The sequence below is a fragment of the Mesocricetus auratus genome, unplaced genomic scaffold (genome assembly GCF_017639785.1).
Source record: "Mesocricetus auratus isolate SY011 unplaced genomic scaffold, BCM_Maur_2.0 Super-Scaffold_100010, whole genome shotgun sequence".
Taxonomy (NCBI): Eukaryota; Metazoa; Chordata; class Mammalia; order Rodentia; family Cricetidae; genus Mesocricetus; species Mesocricetus auratus.
The window spans coordinates 60,677,786-60,702,011 of NW_024429194.1; the positions used below are offsets into that span (position 1 = coordinate 60,677,786).

At 36.9% G+C, this 24,226-nt stretch overlaps 1 protein-coding gene across 6 annotated transcripts in view; it reads right to left on the minus strand.

The window, feature by feature from the left end:
• Positions 1–229: 229 nt before the first annotated feature.
• Positions 230–24,226, minus strand: part of Gulp1 (GULP PTB domain containing engulfment adaptor 1) — a 245,834-nt gene continuing 221,837 nt past the window's right edge. For 4 of the 6 annotated variants that reach the window (XM_005084476.4, XM_040753681.1, XM_040753683.1 and 1 more), the window contains 3 exons: positions 19,292–19,430; positions 6,664–6,758; positions 230–2,115 (listed from right to left, as the gene is read on the minus strand). In XM_005084476.4, the coding sequence (XP_005084533.1) occupies positions 2,044–2,115; positions 6,664–6,758; positions 19,292–19,430 (306 nt within the window). In that variant the 3' untranslated portion in view covers positions 230–2,043. Of the gene's footprint in view, positions 2,116–4,921; positions 4,933–6,663; positions 6,759–19,291; positions 19,431–24,226 lie in introns of all 6 variants that reach the window. The other 2 variants (XM_040753685.1, XM_040753684.1) reach the window with 1 other exon arrangement.

Consider the following 24,226-nt stretch of genomic DNA (forward strand, 5'->3'; position numbering starts at 1 on the left):
AGATGCTTCTGGCAACAGAAACGAAATCATTACCTTTGCCATCACCAGCAACAAGTCCATATTTGTATAACTGAGTGATATTTATTTATAAAACTGAAACATGTGTGGGATGAGAAAAATAGGTCTAAAGCTAAACTCTCTCTCTCTCTCCAGCTCCAACTTATGAATACAAAACTTAAATATGTAGCTTTAGGATGTATTCATAGATAATAAAATGAATATATCATAGTTTAATTTATTTAAAATCTTTTATTCTCAGTAAAATCAAACATATCATTGAGTTTACATAGAAATACAATTTCCAATCATGTCTTCATAAAAATTCACTGGAGAAGTAAATGTTCATATTAATGTCCAATTATGTACTATTTGATCATGCCAGTAGCAGAACCAATCATCATTAAAACTTGGTAAGTAATATATCTCAAATGTGCAAATATCAATTTAGTGTTCTATCATGTTACAATTGATAATAAATGTTTGCTAAATATATACCCAGTACATAAAGCTTTTTAAAGTACAATAAAAATACAAACTCTATCTGTTAAAAAAAAGCCAATTAGATGGCTTCTAAACATCCTCATTATACAAATTCCAAAATACTATCTGACAAATAGAACAGTAAAGACTTCCTGATGAAACACATTCTACCCACTAATTAGGGTTTAACTTAGCAGGTATAACAGAACATAAACAGAAAGGCTCATCTATACCAGACAGCATGATGGTACAAATATAATAAGCACATTTGATTTCTGTTCCTAATGAAAAGTACTCTTAACACCTGCATAAAACTCCATGAGTAAAAATCTATTTAGTGTTGATAAATTTCCCACAACTAAGCCCAGACTTTTATTACTTTATTTTCTTATATTGTGATAAATCACATTACAAATGTGACCATACCTTTTTTTTCTGCACTATGACTGTTAGTATTCTACACCATGGGCAAATATATTGGAAGCATATGTTTTCAAAGGTCAGGGTTCATCAGCATATCAGAATGAGTACTAGAGATTTTTATTGCTCATGTTCAAGGTGAAACTGAAGAGAAATTTTGTGAAAAGTAGATTCTGACTTTAACAGAACAAATGAAAATTAAAATTGTTAAATATTCTTAAATTTAAATAGAACACCTCTCAGAAATTTTAAAGTATCAAAACTAATGTGGCATTGAGACATACGGTTGGTAAGAGAAATACTACATCACAGAATATCTGAGGAATAATGGTAAAATAGACAGTAGGCATTACATTTACAGAAAGCATAATTTCCATTTCTTAAAGTACGAGAGCAGATGTTGGCCCAATGTTATATTAGTATATTACAACACATTAGAAATAAAATTTTGAGTTTTTCAGGGAAGTCATTTTCCCCACAACTGTTACTTTTCAGACAAATTAAACATTTTTAGAATATAATTTAAAAGACTGATGCTATTATTTCATATTTATTAATATTCTAAATATGTTTTATATAATTACTATTGGACTTATATTCTTATTTTTACCAGGTAGAATTTAGTAAGCTGGTAGCATAATAGCTAAATTTTAGATTTTCACAATGAGATGAACATTTTGTATACAAAATGACATCCATCCAATGACTGGTAGGCTGTTTATTGGTATCAAAATGGAATATGTGTAGTTTGACATTGGTCTCTATTTTCAGAAATTTGAAAGACATCAAGGTATGGCTTTGGGACAAAGATAATGAACTAATGCCCTGGAGAATGAGCATAAATGTCAATTGATAATTATTTAGAACACAGACAAGGCAAATATTTAGAAAACTTGTCTTTCAATAAAATTCACCCATAACACAGAAGAGAACATAAAAGTCCAATATACATTACACTAAGTTCTGCTTAAAATAACAGATAAATCAACAGTGAAAGTAAGGAGATTTTTACTTTAACTGATTTAAAAACATTTAGATATTCAAAAATATATTGGCACAAGTATAATAACTGTTGTAAACTAATGAATGATGTATATGTATATAAACAAATTAAGCATAAGTCAGGATTACTCATTCTTGACGTCAGCACCTGCTGTCTAACGGGTCGAGACAAAATACCGTGCCTTCAAGAGTTAGTCCCATTTTGAACCCCTCCTGTAAAGCAGAATAAAATTGTTAAAATATAAACACTAATGGGAAAAAACATATTACTAAGTAAGAGAGACTATAAAGACAAATTAAATTCTTTGTTTTCAATAAATGCAGATTTAGGTTTATAAAATTTTTACACAGATGTTATATTTAGTGACATTTTGCTGTCTTAAGTATTTAAGTTCAATGTGTATAAGAAACAGAAGAAAATGCAAATCTAAGGCATTGAACAGTTACAATTTATCCATTTCTTTTGTAGCAGACATTTTAAACATTCAATTTTTACTCTCACTTGTTTACTAGTTTTTTTAAAAGTTGTGTGTGTGTGTGTGTGTGTGTGTGTGTGTGTGTGTGTGTTAATTGTGAGGCATTCCCCATGGGTGCTGGAAATTGAACTCAGGTCCCCTGCAAGAGCAATTCATGCACTTCACTGCTGAGTTGTTTGTCCAGCCTCTCTACTGGGTTCAAAGCAGCCTGATAAAGTCATCATACTCATATTTTCTTTTGGCTACCTCAGTCCATACCCTTGGTCAAATATTTTTGGAAGGGCAGTGCTATATGCCAAACAAAATGCAGTACCAGGGGCCACTGCAGCATCTGAAAGCTGTCCATCAGTTCTGCTGTGGCTTTTCTTTTCAAATTATTTTCATTATTTCTTTTTATTTTTGAAATTACAATTACATCATTTCCTCCTTCCCTTTTTTTTCCCTTTAAAACCTCTCATATGTCTCCTCTTAGCTCTATTTCATATTTATGGCCTTTTTTTGTAATTGTTGATGAAACTATCACATACAGACACACATTCAACTTTGACTCCTTATCTCCTTGCATGCTTTAGTTATTTTAGTTATTAAATGTTAAATGAATAATTGTCAAGAAAGTTTTATGTATTTGAACTTAGGTTTGAACTTAGGCTTGAAATTTTCCAAGCTGATAACAAAGGAGTCATGTCCTCCATATCAAGGTCTGTCTGTCTTTCCTTTTTTTCCCCATTGGTTGTTTTTGTTGTTGTTGTTTGTTTTTTTTTTAAGACAAAGGTTTCTCTGTGAAGACCTGGAAGTTTACTTTTATAGACAAAGCTGACCTCCAATTCAGCTAAAGCATTAATCATATTTTCATATGAAACATTTTGCTGAAGTGTTTTCCTTACAAGCATGAATAAGGCCAACAGCATAATTTTATGCATAAAATTTAACATATTTGTAATTATATGTTCCTGTTTTATGTAATATAGACAATGTAAGTATATATATTATATCAAATTACTCCCCCCAAAGATACTAAGCTATAAATTAAGCTTGATCTACTAAGGATTTAGACTGCTTGTTTCTCAATATTTTTACTCAATATTGTTTATCTAAAAAATTAAATTTCCTGTTAAGCAAAAATGACACCTGCAGGTTTTTTAAATTATTAGTATGTTTGCCTTGATTACACAGAGCACATTCACAAGTGGGTTAGCCAACTGTGATTTTTTTCTGTGAACCTGGGCTTGTTATTGATGTGGTGAGTGGTTAGTCTCCTAACCGTTTGTCTGTTCCTGCAATTACAAACATACATGCAGGGGCATGTGTATGCACAGGTTTGTGTGCACATGTACATGGATGAATATGGAAGCTAGAGACCAATTTGGACATCATTCCCTAGGAATGCCACCAACCTCTTTGAGACACTTGCCTGGAGGTACTATTTATATTTCATTCATACATAGCCCCTCCACCCAGTTTTTAAACAGATGACTTGATAGTTGTGAATAACACCTTTGTTTATACACTTGACATTGTTTTAAAAGATATTGCATTGTTTTATGTACATGTGTGTATGTGTTCATGTATGTGTGTGTTTGCACACTTGTGTGCACAGCTGTATGTGTGTGTGCAAATGTAGGTGTATACACACATGCATGTGCATATATATGGAGGCCAGAGATCAAACTTAGGTATCATTTTCCCACAATGTCTCCCATGCCCTGTGAAACAGGATTTTTCACTGGCTTACAAGTTCCTAATTAGGCTACACTGGCCAATAAGCCTATGGAAAAGCCTGCCTTTGCTTCCCTAGTGTTGAGAGTGCTCACATTGGCATGGCTAGCACTTTGCCAACTGAATTATCCCCTCGATTCTATGTTTCATTATTATAGTTCATAGAATATGTTCATGACTATCGATATTATCCTATTCCTTTGCCTTGCTGTTTAAATTGTGTCAGATCAAATAACCACATGGTTGATTTCAAATATATATTAAATTGCCCAATTACTTGAAATGAAATATGGCTTAACATTTCTGCTTTAACTCATACACGCACAAGATATTCCTAGAATTTCAAAGTTAGTATTGTAACTCTTAGGAATAATTTAGTTTTAATACTCTTTAATAATGAAAAAAATTATTTAGCTAGCATCATAGAGTGTTCACAGCTTAATACACTATCTTGGCATTTTATATAGTATGTAAAGATACAGCAGCTATATGATATATGTATATTAATTAGTTTAGCAAGATTAATAACAAATTCATTATAGACTCTAAATGGAGAAAACATTTTACTAACTGTAGTTAAGTGGCCTTGCAAGTAAGTCTTGAACTAACAGAGACACATAATGAAGTGAGCAATGAAATATTGACAATCTTTGAAAAATTAATCTGAAGATCTGAGTTATGAAATCTCTTTAAACACTAATCTCACACTAATCATTCACATCCATCTGAAACTTGTTTGAATAGCTATTAAGCAAAACATACAAATAGAAAAATCTTATTTAAGAAAAGTTTGCTATTGCTTTAAAAGATGCAAATGAGATACCAACCATCTCTGGCGCTACCCATATGAAAGCAGGAGAATAAAAAAATTAAGAAAATATTAGAAATATCAAAACCCAAAGCATCACATCCCAGTTTAATATTACCTGATCACCACATTGCTAAATCACTCCTGTATTTTCTAAAACTAGGTTGCTACAAAAGTCTGAGGGTTTAATCTTTTAACCCTCAGGTTTTGAGTTTGGCATTAAAAACAAAGACTTCCAGGAAAGTCTTCATGATCTGCATCACCCTGAAAACAGCTCCTTCTTCCAGCTCCCATGCTCATGTTCTGTAGGCATTGTCACAGAGGTTCATTCAAATTAACACAGGTGACAACAAAGGAAAGGAATTAATTTCAGAGAGGACACAGCATTATGTCTCATTAGCTAGTCACATTTAAGTGCAATTTTCAAAGTAATTGATATACAAAGGTGAGAAATCACTGTCATCAGACACGATGCATTTTGAGATAAATAGAGGTTCCATAGAGTGATCTTTGTTTTAACCCCAAAATGCTATACATCTTAACTCATTAAACTTATCAATGTGAACTTTGTTAGTGTTATGGTATTTCCTAAGTCTACAAAAGCATGTAATTAGGAAATATAATATATAACTATATATTTATATGGTTCAGTCACTACTAATTTTTTCAATTTTTTAAAAAGATGTGATTTTAGTAAATTTTAAGGCTCTGAATATTTTTTGTGGAAAAGGGAATTATAAATGATTATGTTTTGGAAATTTTAATACAGTCTTTGAAAACATCAAAGCATGTTTTAATAATTCAACCTTTTAAATTCAGGCATATTACTAAATCTAGAACAAAAAAGATGCATACATAATAATCAGAAAGGAAGGCAGGCAGCGTGTCGTTTATCCAAATTGAAGGATATTTATATTATCGTCTGAGGGAAAGGCATGTGTTTGCCAACTTTAGAGCACAGTTTGTCCTCTGATTTGGGGGTGGGTGTGCTAGGGCAGTGAAGCTCAAGGAGAGGGTGGGCAAGTCAGGAAGACAAACAGAAACAATGCCAGCACCCACATTAGTGTCTCAACCATCTCATCTCAGCTCCAAGCAACTGGTGCTTTCAGGATCCCAACAACTATGAAGTTTGTGATGTACAATAGGACATTACTATTTTATCCAAATGTGAAGGGCAAATATAAAGAGAAATCCTCGTTCTGATCTAAATAGGACTGTTTTGCCATTACCGCCCAAAGTTATGGAGCTTTAAAAACCAATTTATTTCAACTTTCAGAAAAACTTAGAGAGAAAGGAGGAGAGAATCAACTGACCACATCCCTAAAGAAGCTGTCTGTGGTGTGTGCTTTCCCTGTAGTCCAGGACTCATGAGCCACAGTTACAATGCTTCTTTTCAAAGACTTCCCCTCATTCAACCCCTTTACAGTTTGGAAATTCAGAACTATTAACATTGAGACAAAAATCTTACAATTTCATAGCAATGGCCTTTTAAGTTCTAGATTAAAAGAATCAGAATCCTTTAATTTTGTATTAAAAAATAAGCATCTACTTTCCATTGTATACTGAATCATTCAAAGAAAGATAGACAATCCTCAGCATGTGTAATAATTTTTAGGAGAGAGTATGATTATTTTTAGTCTAACTGCTTTAAATAAACCTTTATAGAAACAACAAGAGATAGAGTTTTGGTTGTAAACATTTTCTTTGTTCTAGATTATGAAGAAATAATGAATGAGTGGTCCAATCTATGAAAATAATCACCTGCATTTCATCTAATTTGGATTGAATATCTGGAGGGAAGTCCCCTGCTCCACAGTTAAATGGGTCGAAAGGTTCAGCTCCAAAAAGGTCCCGTTCTATAAGAAAAAAACACTTGGTGAGATAGTCAAACATTAGTTGAGATATAAAACCAGGATGATAATTTTAAAGCATTAATTTAATTATTATATAAACATAAGTATTTACATGATTGAATGAGCTACTTATTCTTATAGTTTATGTTGGACATTCTTGAGCTAAGTAAGGAAAAATATATTTTATATTAAATATTCTCTGGCAAGATGGGATACCATAATAGAGGGTGTCATTACAGGTTTGAGGAGACATCTGGCAGAGTTAGATTTCCAGAGATCAACAAGGATGACACCAACTGGCAAACTAAGCAATAGTGAAGACACTACCTTAAATGTACCTCCCTGATAATGAGTTTGAAGATTACCTTATATGCCATCCTAGAACCTTCAGCCAGTAACTGATAGAAGCAGAGACAGACACCCACAGCTAAACACAGTAACCCAGTGACAGAGAGGGAGGAGTGATGAGCAAAGGGGTCAAGACCAGGCTAGTGAAACCCACAGAGACAACTGACCTGAACAAGGGGGAGCTCTTGGACCCCAGACTAATGGCTGAGAGGACAGAATAGTACTGTTCCAGACACCCTGAATGTGGATGTCAGTGAGGTGGCCTAGACAATCTATGGGACTTTAGGTAGTAGATCAGTATTTATCCCTGGCATACAAATAGACTTTGGGTGTCCATCCCACATTGAGGGATGCTCTCTCAGCCTGGACACATGAGGGAGGGCATAGACCCTGTCCTGAATGAAATGACATACTCTGGAGATTCCCTTGGAGGGCCTCATCCTCCCTGCGGAACAGAGTGAGTATTGGGGGAGCTCAAGGGGCTGGGGGAGGAGGGAAGGTAGCGGGAGCTGGGATTGACATGTGAATCAAGCTTGTTTCTAATTTAAATAAATAAAAAACATGGGATCATTCATATTCAGAATGATATTGCCCTAGACGAGTGTTCTCATTCATATGTGAATATTAGTGTCAAATATCGATAATTGCCTGTTTAATGGAGTATTTAGGAAACTAGGATGGGATTATTGGTAAAGAAAGTTATAATATAAGGGAGGAGAATAGTAGAGCAAAGATGATACGAAGGGGAAAATGCAGAGGGAGGTTTAGGTAGGGAGGGGGTGGAAGAGTAGGCAGAGGGTTGCAGAAGGTATAACTAACACTATTGATGCATGGAAATCATGCAGAAACCTACTTTTTAACAAGCTTCATGTGTGTGTTTGTTTTTTCATATAAAAGAGTTTGATTAAAGTTATGCAACACATAGGATAATGTTCCTCCAAGAAACCATCGATTGACAAATAGAAAACCCAATATCAAATGCGGGTATCTACTTTAGTAGTTTATCTGGGGTGTCCAGTAATCCCCATAAACAAAAAAAGTCTTGCTACAATTCATGGTAGTCAATCAGAACTTTATGGGTCACAGGATATGGAGAAATCAAGTTGGCAGTAACCAGAAAAATCTCTCCACAGGCCAGATTTCACAGTACCATGGGTACTATTTAGGCTTGGCAACTGGGAGGAAAAAAACAATATGAAAAGTCTTACCCAGTTGTGAAATCTGTGAGTATGATAACAACTGATGTGGTAAGATAGGGCCATAGATTCAGTAGTGGAGCATAGGTTAATGTGGTAACCAACCACTTTCAGATTGAATTTAAGGTCTGGCCCACAGGAGGAAATATATACCTGGTGCTATAAATCTTGCCAAGAACTCATGGTTCAAGAGGTCACAGGCCCCAAGTTGGATCTACCATTACTTTTTTATCTTTTTTTTATATTTTATTTTCCAGTTTAAATTTAGATAAGAAACGAGGTTGCTTCACAAGTCAGTTCCAGGTCCCTCTCTCATTCCCTCCCCTCCTCCCGTGACCTCCCCCCCCCGTTATCCCCTCAATCCCCCATGGAGGGTGAGGCCCTCCATTGGGGTGTCCATAGTCTCTCATTTCATAATTATCCTACTCCACTGCCTTCTAAGCTCAGGTCTATATGTCTGTGGGTTAGTGCCCTCTCGGACCTCATCAAAGTTTCTTTGCACAATACATGGGGGTTAATGTGGAAACTCACCACCAACAAAAATGAAGAAAGTAACTTTCAGTGGAGTGCTCAGCAACAAATGGGACATCTAGATCATTCATCCTTCAAATTTAGGAACCATTTTGCAAGAGGAGACAGAAAAATGTAGGAGCCAAAGGTCAGGGAGAATAGGAGCAAAGCAGTGTCAAGCAGATATGACAGAGCCCTCTGTTCTCATAAACTCAGTAGCTGGGATGACATTCCCAAGCTCCTGTGAAAGACCCACCCTTCCTAAATGAATCCTGACTTTCATACACCTGGAAGGCAACAATAGCTGTAAAAGTTCCTCAGTTAGAGGTCAGGAGCTCATGAACCCCTTCCCACTCCATGCTGGAATGTTGACTAGGATGATCTTGGTGAGTTATATAAAAAAGGGGGGTATGAATCAGGGTTGGATCTGGGAAAAGTTATGGAAAGGAGTAGGGTATAAATATCAAAATACATTGCACAAAATTTTCAAATAATCAATAAAACTAATTTTAGAGACTATTTAGTCATGAATAATGGTTTATATTCATAATATTGTCACTTGAGGGGTTGTGTTTCTAAAGAGTTCAAGGCCAGCTTTGGCAACATAGTAAGACACTATCTCAACAAAACCACGATGGCAAAATGTCTGTGGCCATGATGAGTTGCTTTCTAGAAATATTTCTGTGTCTTTAGTGAAACTTCTTCATAACAACATTACCAATATTTAATAATTGACCTATGACAACATTGATATTTTACTGTAGAATTTACTAACATTACGGGATTTCTCTAATTCCACTTGTTGCTGCCTCACAACACAATGGCAAAACAGTGTGTAGAATTTGCAAGTTAGCAGTTTACTTGTAGTTTATAAACTTGTATTTCACCTTAACCAAGAAAAAATTTTAAGCCGTTTTGTCTTAAACAGCATGATATGATAGAACTTTCATAGGCAGCAATGAAATAAGTTTTTAACAGGAGTTCTCAAATGTAAGAAATAGATTTTTATTTTAAATATGATATGGATACAAATCAAAACAGCTTCTTGATAGGTTATCCAATGCCAAGGTCAGTTCTGAACACATATATACAAGTAATATTAAATATATACAACTGGCTGTGTTTCTATATACATATATGTGTAACAATAATTAAGGGGAAGGCCATGAATTTGAAAGGAGTAGGGAGGGCAGTTAGGCATTAGAGTGAGGGGAAGGTTAGGTGTAAATGTTGTAAATACTGAACTCATGTATGAAATTCTCAAAAAAGTAAATAAAAAAACAGCTGGACATTGTGGTTCATATCTTTAACCCCAGCACTTGGGAGGCAGAAGCAGACAGGTTTGTATCTGTTAGTTGGAGGCAAACCTAGTCTAGATAGCAAGTTATAAGACAGTCAGAGCTACACAGTGAGACTCTGTCCTGGAAAAACAAAACAAAACTACAAAGGACCATGGAGTTGACTTAGCTTGGCTGTCTGGAGAGGCATGCATCACAGGTTTTTCAGGTTGGAGTTCATAGTTCCTGGGACACAATGTACCTTCCAGGACCTTAGTGACCAATACACTTCAAGCAGTGAAGCATTTGGGCTGCTTTGTGTTTCTCTGTATGTTCCCTTAGTAGTCACAGAAGCATGGAAGCTTGACAGGACAATTGGTTTTAGACATTAATCTTGTGTACCCCGTATGGATTGCAAACTTCACTGTATCCTGGCAGGACAACTGTATTGATCATGGTAATTGCCATTTTATCCTGTTTCTGATAAAGGTATAAAAAGTCTATTTGTTCCCAATAAAATTGTTACAGCCTCTGCTGTAGCCCCTCCAATCTGACCTGATTTCATTCCTTAAGGCCATATCAGGTGAACTTGGCCCTATAAGTAAAGCGGGTGCTTACACAAAACAGAAACAAACAAACAAACAAACAAAACCCAAAATGAAACAAGACAAACTGGATAAAGAACAACAGGCAACTAAGGAAGGCTGAGTGGAAGAAATAGTCTTCCTGAGGGATTAGCACACCAATTGCTTATCTAGTACCGAATGGTAAGTCCTGAAAACATATATGTAAGATTATATAGACTGGGGAGGTTGTATTTATGCTTAGGAACACACATGTGTATGCATGTACATATATACACATGTAATTCAATTTAAAAATGACAAAAATTTGAAAGATATCAGAGGGTTACATAGAGGGCTTAGGAGGAAGGAAAGAACTAGAGAAACTTATGCAATTATACTATAATAGAAAAAAACAAAACAAAACACTCAGCCACTATAAGATACTTGAAATGGCTGCCTACATACACCCTGGAAACACTTGAAAGTATGCACTGCTTTTGTCGGAAAAGAAGTTTCGAAATTTCTTTGATGAGGGGTAAAAGCTATACTTATCTATAGGTATAAGGACAGATGTTTAAAGATTTTTGTTAGGACTTACGCTGATTTGGTAAATTAACCCACAGTTGTAGATTCTCCTCCAACAACCGTGGAGTCACTAGCTGAGTAGTTTGCTAAGTTTCAAAACGTCTCTTTGCAACAGACAGAGACCACTTCAGAAAACCACAACCAATCAAAATACTGAATTGTGGAACCCAGTCCCAGTGTATACATCTGTAAAATGCTCACATCCAGGGCTCAGGGAACATTGCAGAAGAGGAGACAGACACATTGTAAGAGCCAGAGCATAAGGGACTTTACTCCTTGTAATGGCAACATGACTGTCCAAAGGTGAGCTGAACAAGGATGACATCAATGAACATAACAAACTGGATGGAGAAAAGCCCACAAGGCCTCAACCCTCTATACATGCACACACAGAGACATACCCACACCCACACCCACACACCTACACACACAGACACACAGTCAGACATACAGATAGACACGCGCGTGTGTGCGCGCGCGCGCACACACACACACACACACACACACACACACACACACACACGCCAACACGCCATAAAAACCAAGAAACTATAGGCAACCCAGCAAATCTGGAAGCAGGAGAACTGGTATTCCCCAGAGAAGAGTGCACCAACTGATTGCTCAGTTACAAAAGTCTGCCCTGGAAACATGTATGCATGTACCATTCTAGGCAGCAGGTTATATTTAGAAATATTAATGCACATAGTATACATACGTGTGTGCAATGACAATTGGTGGAAAGAGGCCATGAATTTGAAGGAGAATGGGGAGGGATATGTGGAAAGGTTTGGAGAAGAGAAATAGATGGAAAAATGTTGCAATTAAATTATAATCCCAAAATGACAAAAGTATCAAAGTTAAAATAATGCTGGTAATTGATACAAATTAAGAAATGTCCTTCCTCAGAATAAATTAAAAGGCAATCTTAAATTAGAAAAAAAAATATACAAGGGGCATGCACTTACACATATACATTCCTACACTTCTCAAGAACCTTTTTTTAAAAATTCAGTACTACATAGAAAATGATTTTATGTTACTCATTCTCTATTATAGTATCTAAAGTCACTCAATTGCTCTTATTAGGGTGTTATTTGTTGGGTTCTAATTCTTTCTAATTGTTCACATTAAATAACCCAATAATGGTGATATGCTTGGAATTTGTGCTACTGGTATTATATAAACAAGGAACATAAAATCTATCATCTAGATAGATACTTTTAAAGTGAAAGCAGTGTCTCAATACTCATATTGTGACCAAAACTATGGGGCAGGGATGTGGTATGCACAGAGTTGTCTGCTAAGGTAAATGGCACTCAGGCATTGCTATTGCTGCTTGTGCATTAAACCACATTTTAGTGGAGGGAAATGCCTTTCATTGGGGTGTTGTGGAAACCACTAAAACCCCAGCATGTGGAGCAGCACCTTCTTCATATTGTAGATGCATGATCTAAAGAAATGAATGAATGAATGGGTCATAATTGCTGATCAGAGTAGAAATTTTCTTCACATAGACTTTCTTAACCTGGGATACAGAATTCTTACAGTTTTCAGATATGTGCCAGGGAGTACAGATCATGTTTCAGATGGAAGATGTAAGAGCATACACATAGGTGTGCTGTGACTTTCTGTGAACAGGTTTTCTAATGTAGTCTCCATATTCTGTGACTTCTGACAAGTTACAAAAAATACTCTGCTTCCTGTAAGTGAATAGTTTACTTCAGTGCAAATTTAAAAACATCACTGAGATCACTGGTGTATTTTGTGCATCTCAAATAAGCCTAACTTTTATAATAAATATAAGATTTAATTTGTACAAAAAGATATGTTAAGTATTTAATGACATCAGGATTGTCTACTGCAGGGGTGAAAAAATTAAAAGGTGATTCTTTAGCAGGATTTCTTTCTCTTCTCTAGAAATATTTATTGAGCATAGTATGTCATGCAGTTTGCTAAGCAATGAATTAGAGAAATAAGAAAATACTCAAGGTGTTTCTATTGCAACATTAGATGACTAGGGAGTATATAATATAATCTGATTATACACAAAGGTGAGAAACACATTCAAAAGGAAGTGAGAAATGGGATAGAAAATGCATTCTGCAGACCTGCTGAATTCTTGCCACTGAAGAGACAGACTAGTGGGCAACCTTGTAGTTTTCCAATGTCATAAATTTGCTAGATGGTCAAAATAAATGGATAGTTAAGAATCCTCTTAAAATTCTTCAATTAAAACCTCCCGAGATAGGAAGAACGTGAGTCCTGCCACACCCTACTCTTGCTCCACTTCAGGTGAGTGTGGGCTCTGCTCAGGCCTCAACTCCTGCACTTCACCCTCTCCTTCGATCTTCCTGGGCCTGCTTCTGGAGCTGAGTGGACCTGCCCAGACATGAAGGATATGAGTCCTGCCACACCCCACTCTTGCCGCCCTCCCCCACGGAGCTCTGCTCAAGTGTGGAGAATACCAGGAGAAGCCAGACCATCTAGAGTTGCAGACACTGTAGTCTTGCCCCACGTACATCACCGGGAGACCAAGCAAGATGGAGAGATCCCACCTGCACCCATTCAAAGAAGAGATGGGAAGACAACAGAATAAGAACACACTCAGCGATAGAAAGATCAATATGACACCACCAGAAACTAGAGACTCCACACTAGCAAGGCTTGAAAAGCCCAAAACAGATAAAGCAGAAGAGACTGACCCTAACAATTTATTTTATGAAGATGATAGAGACCCTCAAAAAGAAAATGAGAAAATCCCTTAAAGAAATAGAAAAAACAACAAACAAAAAAATACGTGAAATGGAAGAAAAGACAAACCAAAAATTTTAAGAAATAAACAAATCTCTTAAAGAATCTAAAGAGAGCCAAGAAAAAAACAACCAAACAAGTGAAGGAAAAAAACTTAAACAGTTCAAGGCTTGAAAGCTGAAATAGAAACAATAAAGAAAACACAGAAAGAAGCAAACTCACCCTGGAGGAGTAGACACCAGAAAATAATCAAATTGAGGGCTGAAATCAATAAAGTAGGAAACAGGAAAACATTACAATGAATCAAGGAAACAAAGAGTTGGTTCTTGGAGAAAATCAACAAGATAGACAAACCTTTATCCAAACTAACCAAAAGGTAGAGAGAGATCATGCTAATTAACAAAATCAGAAATGAAAAGGGGGACCTAACAATGGATACTGAGGAAATCCAAAGAATCATCAGGTCATACTTTGAAAACCTGTACTCCTCAAAATTCAAAAAACTAAAGGAAATGGACAAATTTTTGGATAGATATCACTTACCAAAATTAAATCAAGAACAGAGAAGCAATTTAAATAGGCCTATAACCCCTAATGAAATAGAAGTAGTCATCAAAAGTCTCCCAAGAAAAAAAGCCCAGGGCCAGAGGGTTTCAGTGAAGAATTCTACCAGAAATTCAAAGAGGACCTAATACCAGTATTCCTCAAACTGTTACACAAAATAGAAGCACAACGGACATTACAATTACCTTGGTACCCAAGTCCCACAAAGACACAACTAAGAAAGAGAACTATAGATCAATATCCCTCATGAAAATTGATGAAAAATACTCAATAAAATACTGGAAAATTGAATCCAGGAACACATCAGAAAACTCATCAACCATAATCAAGTAGGCTTCATCCCAGGGATGCAGGGATGGTTTCACAAATGAAAATCCATCAATGTAACCCACCATATAAAGTAACTGAAGAAGAAAAACCACATTATCATCTCACTAGATGCTAAAAAAGCCTTTGACAAAAGTCAACACCCCTCTTGATAAAAGAATTAGAGAGATCAGGAATAACAGGAATATACTTAAACATGATAAAAGCAATATACAACAAACCAACAGCTAACATCAAGCTAAATGGAGAGAAACTCAATGCATTCTCTACAATCGGAACAGACAAGGCTGTGCACTGTCTCCATATCTCTTCAATGCTGTATGTGAAGTTCTAGCTAGAGCAATAAGACGAGGAATGGAGATCAAAGGGATACAAATTGAGAAGGAAAAAGTCAAACATTCACTATTTGCAGATGATATGATAGTTTACATAAGAGAGCTGGGAAAAACTCTACCTAGGAACTCCTACAGCTGATAAATACCTTCTGCAAAGTTCCAGGATACAAAATTAACTAAAAAAAATAATCCGTAGTCCTACTATATACAAATGAAAAATGGGCTGAGAAAGAAATCAGAGAAATGTCACCCTTTATAATAGCCACAAAGAATATAAACTATGTTGGTGTAATACTAACCAAACAAGTGAAGGACCTGTACAATAAGTTCTTTGAGTCTTTAAAGAATGAAATTAAAGAAGATACCAGAAAATGGAAAGATTTCCCATGCTCTTAGATAGGTAGAGTCAACATAGTCAAAATGGCAATCTTGCCAAAAGCAACCTGCAAATTCAATGCAATCCTCATCAAAATTCCAACACAATTCTTCACAGACCTTGAAAGAACAATACTCACCTTTTCATGGAAAAAGAAAAAAACTCAGGATAGCCATAACAATCCTGTACAATAAATGAACTTCCAGAGGCATCACCATCCCTTACTTCAAGCTCTAGTATAGAGCTACAGTCCTAATAACAGCTTGGTATTGGCACAAAAATAGACAGGTAGACCAATGGAATCTAATTGAAAACCCTGGTATTAACCCACACACCTATGAACACCTGATTTTTGACAAAGAAGCTAAAGCTATACAATGATAAAAAGAAAGCATCTTCAACAAATGGTGCTGACATAACTGGATGCTGATATGTATAGAAATGCAGATAGATCCACATCTATTACCATGCACAAAACTTAAATCCAAATAAATCAAAGACTTCAACATAAATCCAGCCACATTGATACTCTTGGAAGAGAAAGTGGGAGGTACCCGTGAATGAATTGGTATAGAAGACTGCTTCATGAACATAACACCAGTAGCACAGACTGACAATTAATCAACGGGACCTCCTGAAACTGAGAAGCTTATGTAAAGCAAAGGACACAGTCAGCAAGACAAAATGGCAGCTCACAGAATGGGAAAAGATCTTCACCAACCTCACATTTAACAGAGAGCTGATTTCCAAAATATACAATGAACTCAAGAAGCCACCAAAACACCAAACAATCCAATTAAAAAGTGGGGTGCAGAACTAAATAGAGAATTCTCAATAGGGGAATCTAAAATGGCTGAAAGACACTTAAGATTGCTCAACATCCTTAGCCATCAGGGGAATGAAACTCAAAACAACCCTGAGATACCATCTTACAATGAGCAGAAGGGCTAAAATAAAAAAAAAACACAAATGGCAATCTATGTTGGAGAGGATGTGGAGAAAGAGGAACATTCCTCCATTGCTGGTGAGAGGGCGAAGTTGTAAGACCACTTTGGAAATCAGTATTTTGGTTTCTCAGGAAAGTGGGAATGAGTCTACCTCAAGATCCAGCAGTTCTTCTATTGGGCATATACCCAAAGAATGCACATTCATACAACAAGGACATATGTTCAACTCTATTAAAAGCAGCATTGTTTGTAATAGCCAGAATCTGGAAGCAACCTTGATGCCCTTCAACTGAAGAGTGGATAGAGAAAATGTGGTACATTTACACAATTGAGTACTACTCAGTGGAAAAAAGGACAATGGAATCTTGAAATTTGCAGGCAAATGAATGGAACTAGAATAAACCATCCTGAGCGAAATAAACCAGTCACAAAAAGACAAGCATGTTATGTACTCACTCTTATATGGGTTTTAGACATAGAGCAAAGGATTACCAGCCTACAATCCATGCTGCCAGAGGAGCTAGGAAACAAGGAGGACTCCAAGAGAAAAAGTCATGGTCCCCAGAAGAAGGGGAGGAGGACAATAACCTCTGATTAATTGGGAGCATGGGGAGAAGGGAGATGGAAAGGGGAGAGGGGGAGAAGGAGGTTGGAGGAGAACAGGAGGACTGAGACATGGAAGGAATAGAGGAGGACAAGAAAATAAATGCCTTGATAAAGGGAGCCAGTACAAGTTTAGAGAGAGGTCTGGCACAGAGAAAAAGGTAGGAAATCCACAGGGATGTCCCTGACTAAGAATCTAGGCAATGGTGGAGAGGGTGCCTTTGATGCCCTTCCCCTATAATGAGAGTGATGACTACCTTAGTTACCATTCCTAGAGCCTTAATCCAGTAGCTGATGGAAACAGAGACAGGCACCTAAAGCTGAACACTGAGTCATACCCCTGGAATCCAGTTGTGGAGAGGGAGGAAAGATGAGCAAATGAACCAATATGGTACTGGAGATACCCTCAGAAGCAGTTGGCCTGACCTAATGAGAGCATGCAGACACTAGTCATAAAGCAGGGAACCAGCATTGAACTGAACCAGGCCCTCTGAATGTGGGTACCAGATAGGAGGCCAAGGCAGTCTATGAAACCTATAACCTTGGAGCCAGTGTTTATTCCTAGGTCACAAATGGACTTTGGGAGCACATTCCCTATGGAGGGATACTATTGCAGCCCAGATATGGAAAAGGGGCTGGAACCTCCCCCAAATGATGTGATGGACTTTGAGGATACCCTCTGGGTATCACTGCCCCTGAGGAGCGCCTGGGGAGTGGGTTGGGTAGTCAGTGGGAAGCATGGGAGGATGGAAGGGGTAAGAGGATGGGGGAATTGATATGTAAATAAGAGCATTTATTTTTAAAAAATTGACACTAGAAGAAACCATCCTGAGTGAGGTAACCCAGTCACAAAAAGAGAAACATGGCATGTACTCTCTCATATATGGATTTTAGACATAGATCTGGGGAGTGCCAGCCTACAATCCCATGGCCAGAGAGTCTGGGAAACAGAAACTGTATTCAGTGGCTGATGGAAGAAGAGGCAGACTCCCTCGGTTAAGTACTGAGCTGAACTCAAGAAAGCCAGTAACAGAGAGGGAGGACTGATGACCAGCAAGGAAGCCAAGAAACACTGTTCCTCCATATGGGGGTCTCTGCTGTAGTCCCAGCTTTGAGCTCCTGTCCTGACTTCCCTTGATGAAGTAAAACAACCCCTCTCCTCCCCAAGCTGCTTTTGCTCATGGGGAGCTGTTTATCACAGCAATGAAATGTAAACTAGACAATCTGTTTTTTGCTTTGTGTGCTATGGAGGTTTGAACGAAAAAAAATTTCTGTAGGCTAATGTTTATAGTCTCCAATTAGTATTTTCTTTAAAGACCATCATTCAAAATACATTTAATAATTGCCATGAACAATCTGCACTCCCAACGTTCACATGAGAAACAAAAGGCTACATTCCTATCATTCACTACATAATTCCCCTAACACTTTAGAACTGTACGTGTAAGGTCTCAGTGCATACATAATAAGGTAGAATATGAAACTGATTTCTCCAGTATTCATGTGGCTTGAGTGGATGATTTTTGGCCACTGGAATAACTCCTTCAGAGTCTGGGGCAGGAGATATCAGATAGACCTGGATAATGAATGCTTACTGGATGCTTTCTCATGTACCAAAGAGAGATTTCCATGTTGTTTACAGATATGTAGAATATACACTAGAAAAAATGTTTTTGAATATTTAATATATAAAAGATAAACCCCTAAAATAATATTATACACAGAAAAATCAGGATGTACATTCTTTGTATAGTCTCCCACTAATGATACATGGATGGCTTGGAATAAGAATATCTAAGCTATGCTAGTAAACATACTACAAATGACTATACAATGATTCTGAGTTATTTTTAGTAGTTAGGATATTAAATAAATAGAAATGCACAGTTGAACAATTTTATGATTGAAGTAGCCTTATACCAATACCTTATACCAATAGAAACTTCGTTCACATAAGGTTCAACTTGCAAATACAGATATATTTAGTATTTTTTCTCAATTATAAATTAAAATGGAATTAATCAAATTTGAAACCCATATAAAAGCATTATATATCAATAATTAAAGCTGGTGACTTGTTACATTATTTTCACAAAATGTAAAAGACTGAATACACACGCAAAAGAATACCAATATATTTAGAGTGCTTACTGATCTCAGTAGATCTGCTAGGTACTGGTGGGAGCTGTGTGCCATTGCGAGTAGGCGTTGGAGACTGCTGTGATATTGGGGAAAATGGAACCATATCAAAGATGTCAGTGGAAGGAGACTTCACTGTCACACTGCCAGCCTGCAATGAAGACAGGAATCAGTGTGATGTCCCATGCAGGCATAATACTCTCCCGAGAACGACACACATATGTAAAACACACAAACACAACCCTGAAGTGTGTCAGATAACTTGCCATTCTGTAAGTGAAAAGTGGTTAACCATAGTTTCTTGTGGTTCAAGGTAATACACCAAATGCTCACTCAAAAGAAAACAACAAAAATGTATTCTCAAAGCGGACAGCAACAGTAGTGTGGACACTGTTGAAGATGGATAGGCAAGGTATGCTGGGCTTTTGTATACTTACAAACAATTGTCAACCCTGTTAAAAAATACCAAATACCTCAGAAACTATTTGAATAAAAATGAAAGTTTTGAAATTGACTTTGCATGAGGTTTTTAAAAGAAACAATTGAACAAGAGATACTACTTTCTTAGTTATAAATGTTCAAATTTAGTTTACATTTTTGTATTCTTAGAGGTAGAGCATGTTAATTTGCATTTATAAGTACAAGAACAATTAGTTGATATCCATTGCAGGAATTTTATTCCTGAATAATTTCATGTTTTCATAATAAACATCAACCTTGTAAAATAAATTAATAATCAACAATGTAACATCCAAAATATTAAATTATACAGTGCAGATCAGGACTGAAGATATGCAGAAATGAATATTAATATTCTCTGAAAATGTAGCCAAAAATAGTATAAAATGGGAGAAATAACAATTTGTCAAGCAAGGTCAAATGTATGTATGGTCTTCTGTGGAAACTGTCATAGCTGATTAGAGGATGAGTTCTTTAAAGAGGAGTAGAAGAACTTTTGACTTTTCCTATTAGACTGTGCATAGATTGTCCAGAGTGGCTCATGGTGAAAGTAGAGTTCTCAGAACAAAAAGAACAAAGGGTTGGTTGAATGTAGAGGGAGGTGGATTAGTTGTTTAGCTAAAATGATTGTTCATTTATTTTTCTGCAGTTTTCTCCTTTTTTAACACCTCACATTATGCCCCTCACACTTTATATTTGGGAATGTTGTTGTCCTAGTCCTCTCCTGTCTTCCCTCACTTCCATATCTCTCCTTAGGACATAAAGTTATTAGTTCTTACTATAAACCAGCAGTATTGCTTTTTCTCTCCTAGCTTCTATACTGATCCTACAACACATTTTCAGGGTTTCTAAATTCCCAGGATCATCTGCTTCAAAGTGTATTAAACAGGAACTTAAGAAAATAAAAATATCCCATAAAGACCCCAGGTATCACCACATTAATTCAAGCCACACCTTATTTAAAGCACTATATAAAGGACACATTCTACAAGAATTCATTTAAAGTAGGGAATGGACAATAGAGTTTTCTGTTTGATAAGTTATGTGAGGTCTTGGATTGTTGTTTTCACTGACTGGCTAGAGCAGGCCACGTTAAGAAGGTGGTGGTATTAATGATCCCACCTGAAGCCAGGTGAGTTGACAGGAGTGACAGAAATGGAAGATGTACTTAGACAAGGAGATGGATCATCACTATTGCTCCAGAAAAAGGATGGGAATCTCAGAAACGCATGTGGCACATGACCACACAATCTGTGTGGCAGTGTATAGGAAAAGAGAAGCAAAATCATGCTAAGGAGGCTTGGAGAGAGTGAAGAGCATGCATGAAGATTGCTTGGAAGATAGAGTTTGATGACAATTTCAGGAGAAATTTCACTAAATCCAAACACAGCTGAAGGTGAATATCTGCACGAGTACCCACTGATCATTTTAATTGAAATATAGTCATATTTCCAGAGTTTTAAACAGAATATTGGAATCACCAGTACTTCAGAAAAGGACAGTAGAGAAGAAACTGAGAAAGCTTGTGATGTAATCTAAGGTCTCAGTGATCGGATGAACAGTCATGGACATGGGAGAAATTCTGGTGAAAGCTTAGGGATTGTAGAATTTTCTAGTGTTAATACACATTTGAGTAATCTTCCAGTCTTTGGAAGTATGCCTCCAGAGATATTTACATTTTTACAGAAGTAATACCCATGGATTTGTAGAATATAAAACTCTGTAAGCTCAGAAGTAAAGTCAAAATCTAAAACTGTGACTCCAGCTCCCCTGTCCAACCTGAAAAGACGTTCCCCATGGTAGACACACTGAGATGAAAAGGAAGTTAATAAGGACTGTAATGTGCATTCTTCTCATCAGCCTGGTCTCAGAGCTGCATCAGTCCCAAATGAACATGTAGGAAGCTACATTAGTTATAAAGCTGTTGGCTAGTTCTGACTTAATTATTAACCCATAACTGCCAATCTGAGTATTTCCACGTGGTCTTCTCTTCCCGGAGAAAGGGTCTACACATCTTATTCTTTTTGAATCCTACATGGTTACTGGCTGTGCCTCTGTTTCCCAGAATCCTCCTCAACTCCTAGTCCCACCTATATTGCTTCTCTATTGGCCAGTAGTGCTTTATTTATCAACCAATAAGACAAACATATACACAGAAGGACTCCCCCCATCAAAGGACCTCTTAGAAATTGGAGGTCATAAATAGTAGGTAAGTAGCATAGTAATCAGGGTCTGAGTGTTAAGACTTTGGGAGTCATTATTCTATCATGGACACTTCCTGCCAAGAGCTTAGCTCCCTCCAGGTTTCAGATTCTATAGCTGCCAATTAACTCAACAAGCTAACATCAAAATATAGTTGAGCCTTTATGTTGGGCCCCAGCCCCCATGGGGTCTCTGTGAGTTGCTGGTCAGTCAACAAGTCCATCCTGTTTTCCAGTCTAAGTGAATCCTGTTTTCTAGTCCTGGCTTATGGCCTCCGCCATGCTCCACTGACATCAACATCTAGCATGAGGGAAACATAATCTCTTCCACCTGGGGTTTTTCCACTGTCCTGTAATCCTGCATATAAGGCTGCTCCTTCTCTATGAGAGAGAGAGAGATCTCTTAGCACTTGCAATAAAGACACACAGGTGTGGCACATACAGACACGCATTCTCCAGGCAATAAAGGCGGCAGACTCATTCTCTTAGCACAAATGGGTAAACATCTTGTCTTTCATTTCCCGACACCTCGAACTTGATACTATAAGCAAGAAGCTGGAAAGAGGCAGCCTACTACAACAATGCTCCATTACATTTCCCTCATAAGAGGCACTGGAAGGATGGAGGTATGAGATGAGGCACTATGTCATTACTGAGGGAGCATGAACAAAAGATTCCTCAAGGTTAAAGTTTATGTTTTCCTTTCTGTAAGAGAGGGAGAGGTGCTGAATACAGAATCAGAGAGGGAGAAAGTGTTGTAAAGACACCCCAGTACAAACAAAGCTGACAGCAACATTAAATATCCGTCTTGACCAAGAGTGTGTATCAAGGCTTGAAATTCAGAGATTCATTAGCATATGGCCAGATGGGAAGCTGAGTGCCTGACTCAACTCAAAACTGCCCCAGGTCTGCAGCAGTGGGGTGGGGTGGGCAGCCCTGTTCTCACTTGTTTCCAGATGTTGATTCATACTTCTAAAATTCATTTTATGGCACTTCTTAATTTGCTTTTTAAAAATTAAAATATAGTTATATCATTTACCCTTTTCCTCTCCCTCAAATCCTTCCCACATCCATTCCATGTAATTTTCTCACTCCCTCTCAAGCCACTGACCTTTCTTCTTTAATTACTATAGCTATATCTGCACATAAATGCATTAATATGTAGGTACACCCTACTGAGTTTATTTAGTGGTACTTGTACATCTAGTACTGGATAACTCATTAGAGGGCTCATACCTAGGGAAGACTAATCATTCCCCTATCAGAGTTGTTAACTGCCTATGGTACATTTTTAACATCACTAAAAATAAGCCTTAAAACTAATGAATCCTGTAATTTGAAACTTATACCACCAGGAAAGTACTGCCAAATCTAAAGTGGGTTTATAATTTCTTAATTATGAGGTCTACTATCTTATATTTCATTTCAAAATCACATAAGTTAAATGATTGTGACTTGTTTGTTACACATCACAAAAGGAAACCAGAGACAAGGTTCAGTGCTGTGAGGAGGCACTGTCTGATGGAATTGAAAAGAAAACCTACTTACTTCCCATTCCATAGACTTTGTCTCAGGATCATCTGTGTGCAGCCAACAAGTCTGAAGCTGGGAGCTAGTAATTATTTCCTGTGGGTACCAAATGTTCTTTACTGGTGTTCATGTTTAAACTTGGTGCCTTTGTTTAGAGACTCACATTTGGCTTGTTGTGTAATTGAGAATTTTCATAATGTGCTCTTGCCTACTTGAGTAGTTGAGAAAGTACTAGGTCTGTTTACCCACAATGAAGTACACATTTTAGGTTGTAATTGTCTTATCGAAGCTAATCAGTGGCTGCACAGTAGATTATACAAAATGAGAATTTTATATAACACTGGTTGATTGAAAAAGAGACATTTGCTTTACCCAGCAATAGACAGTCAAGTATTCCTTAAAACTATAATTTTATTCATTTAACTTTTGGGGAATAGCTTGATTCGTTTGAAAGCTTCTGGACCTAGTAAAATATAATGCAAGCCCTCAGACATAAGAACCATGAGGAAAAATTTGATGTGGCTTGGTATGGCCACATTTTATACAGGAATAATCTTCTGAACATGTCCATGAGGCCAGGAGGGCAAAATAAATGCTCTTTTCAAATATAAACATAAGTGACACTGCCATGTGAACATAATGAATGGAAATCAGATTGCTCCTAGACGATTAGTCCCAAATGGCAGAAAACCAGCCTCTCTTCTATTGCCAAACCACGAGAACCCAGAACAAAGCAAAGCGTGGAGTCAAGGAATGG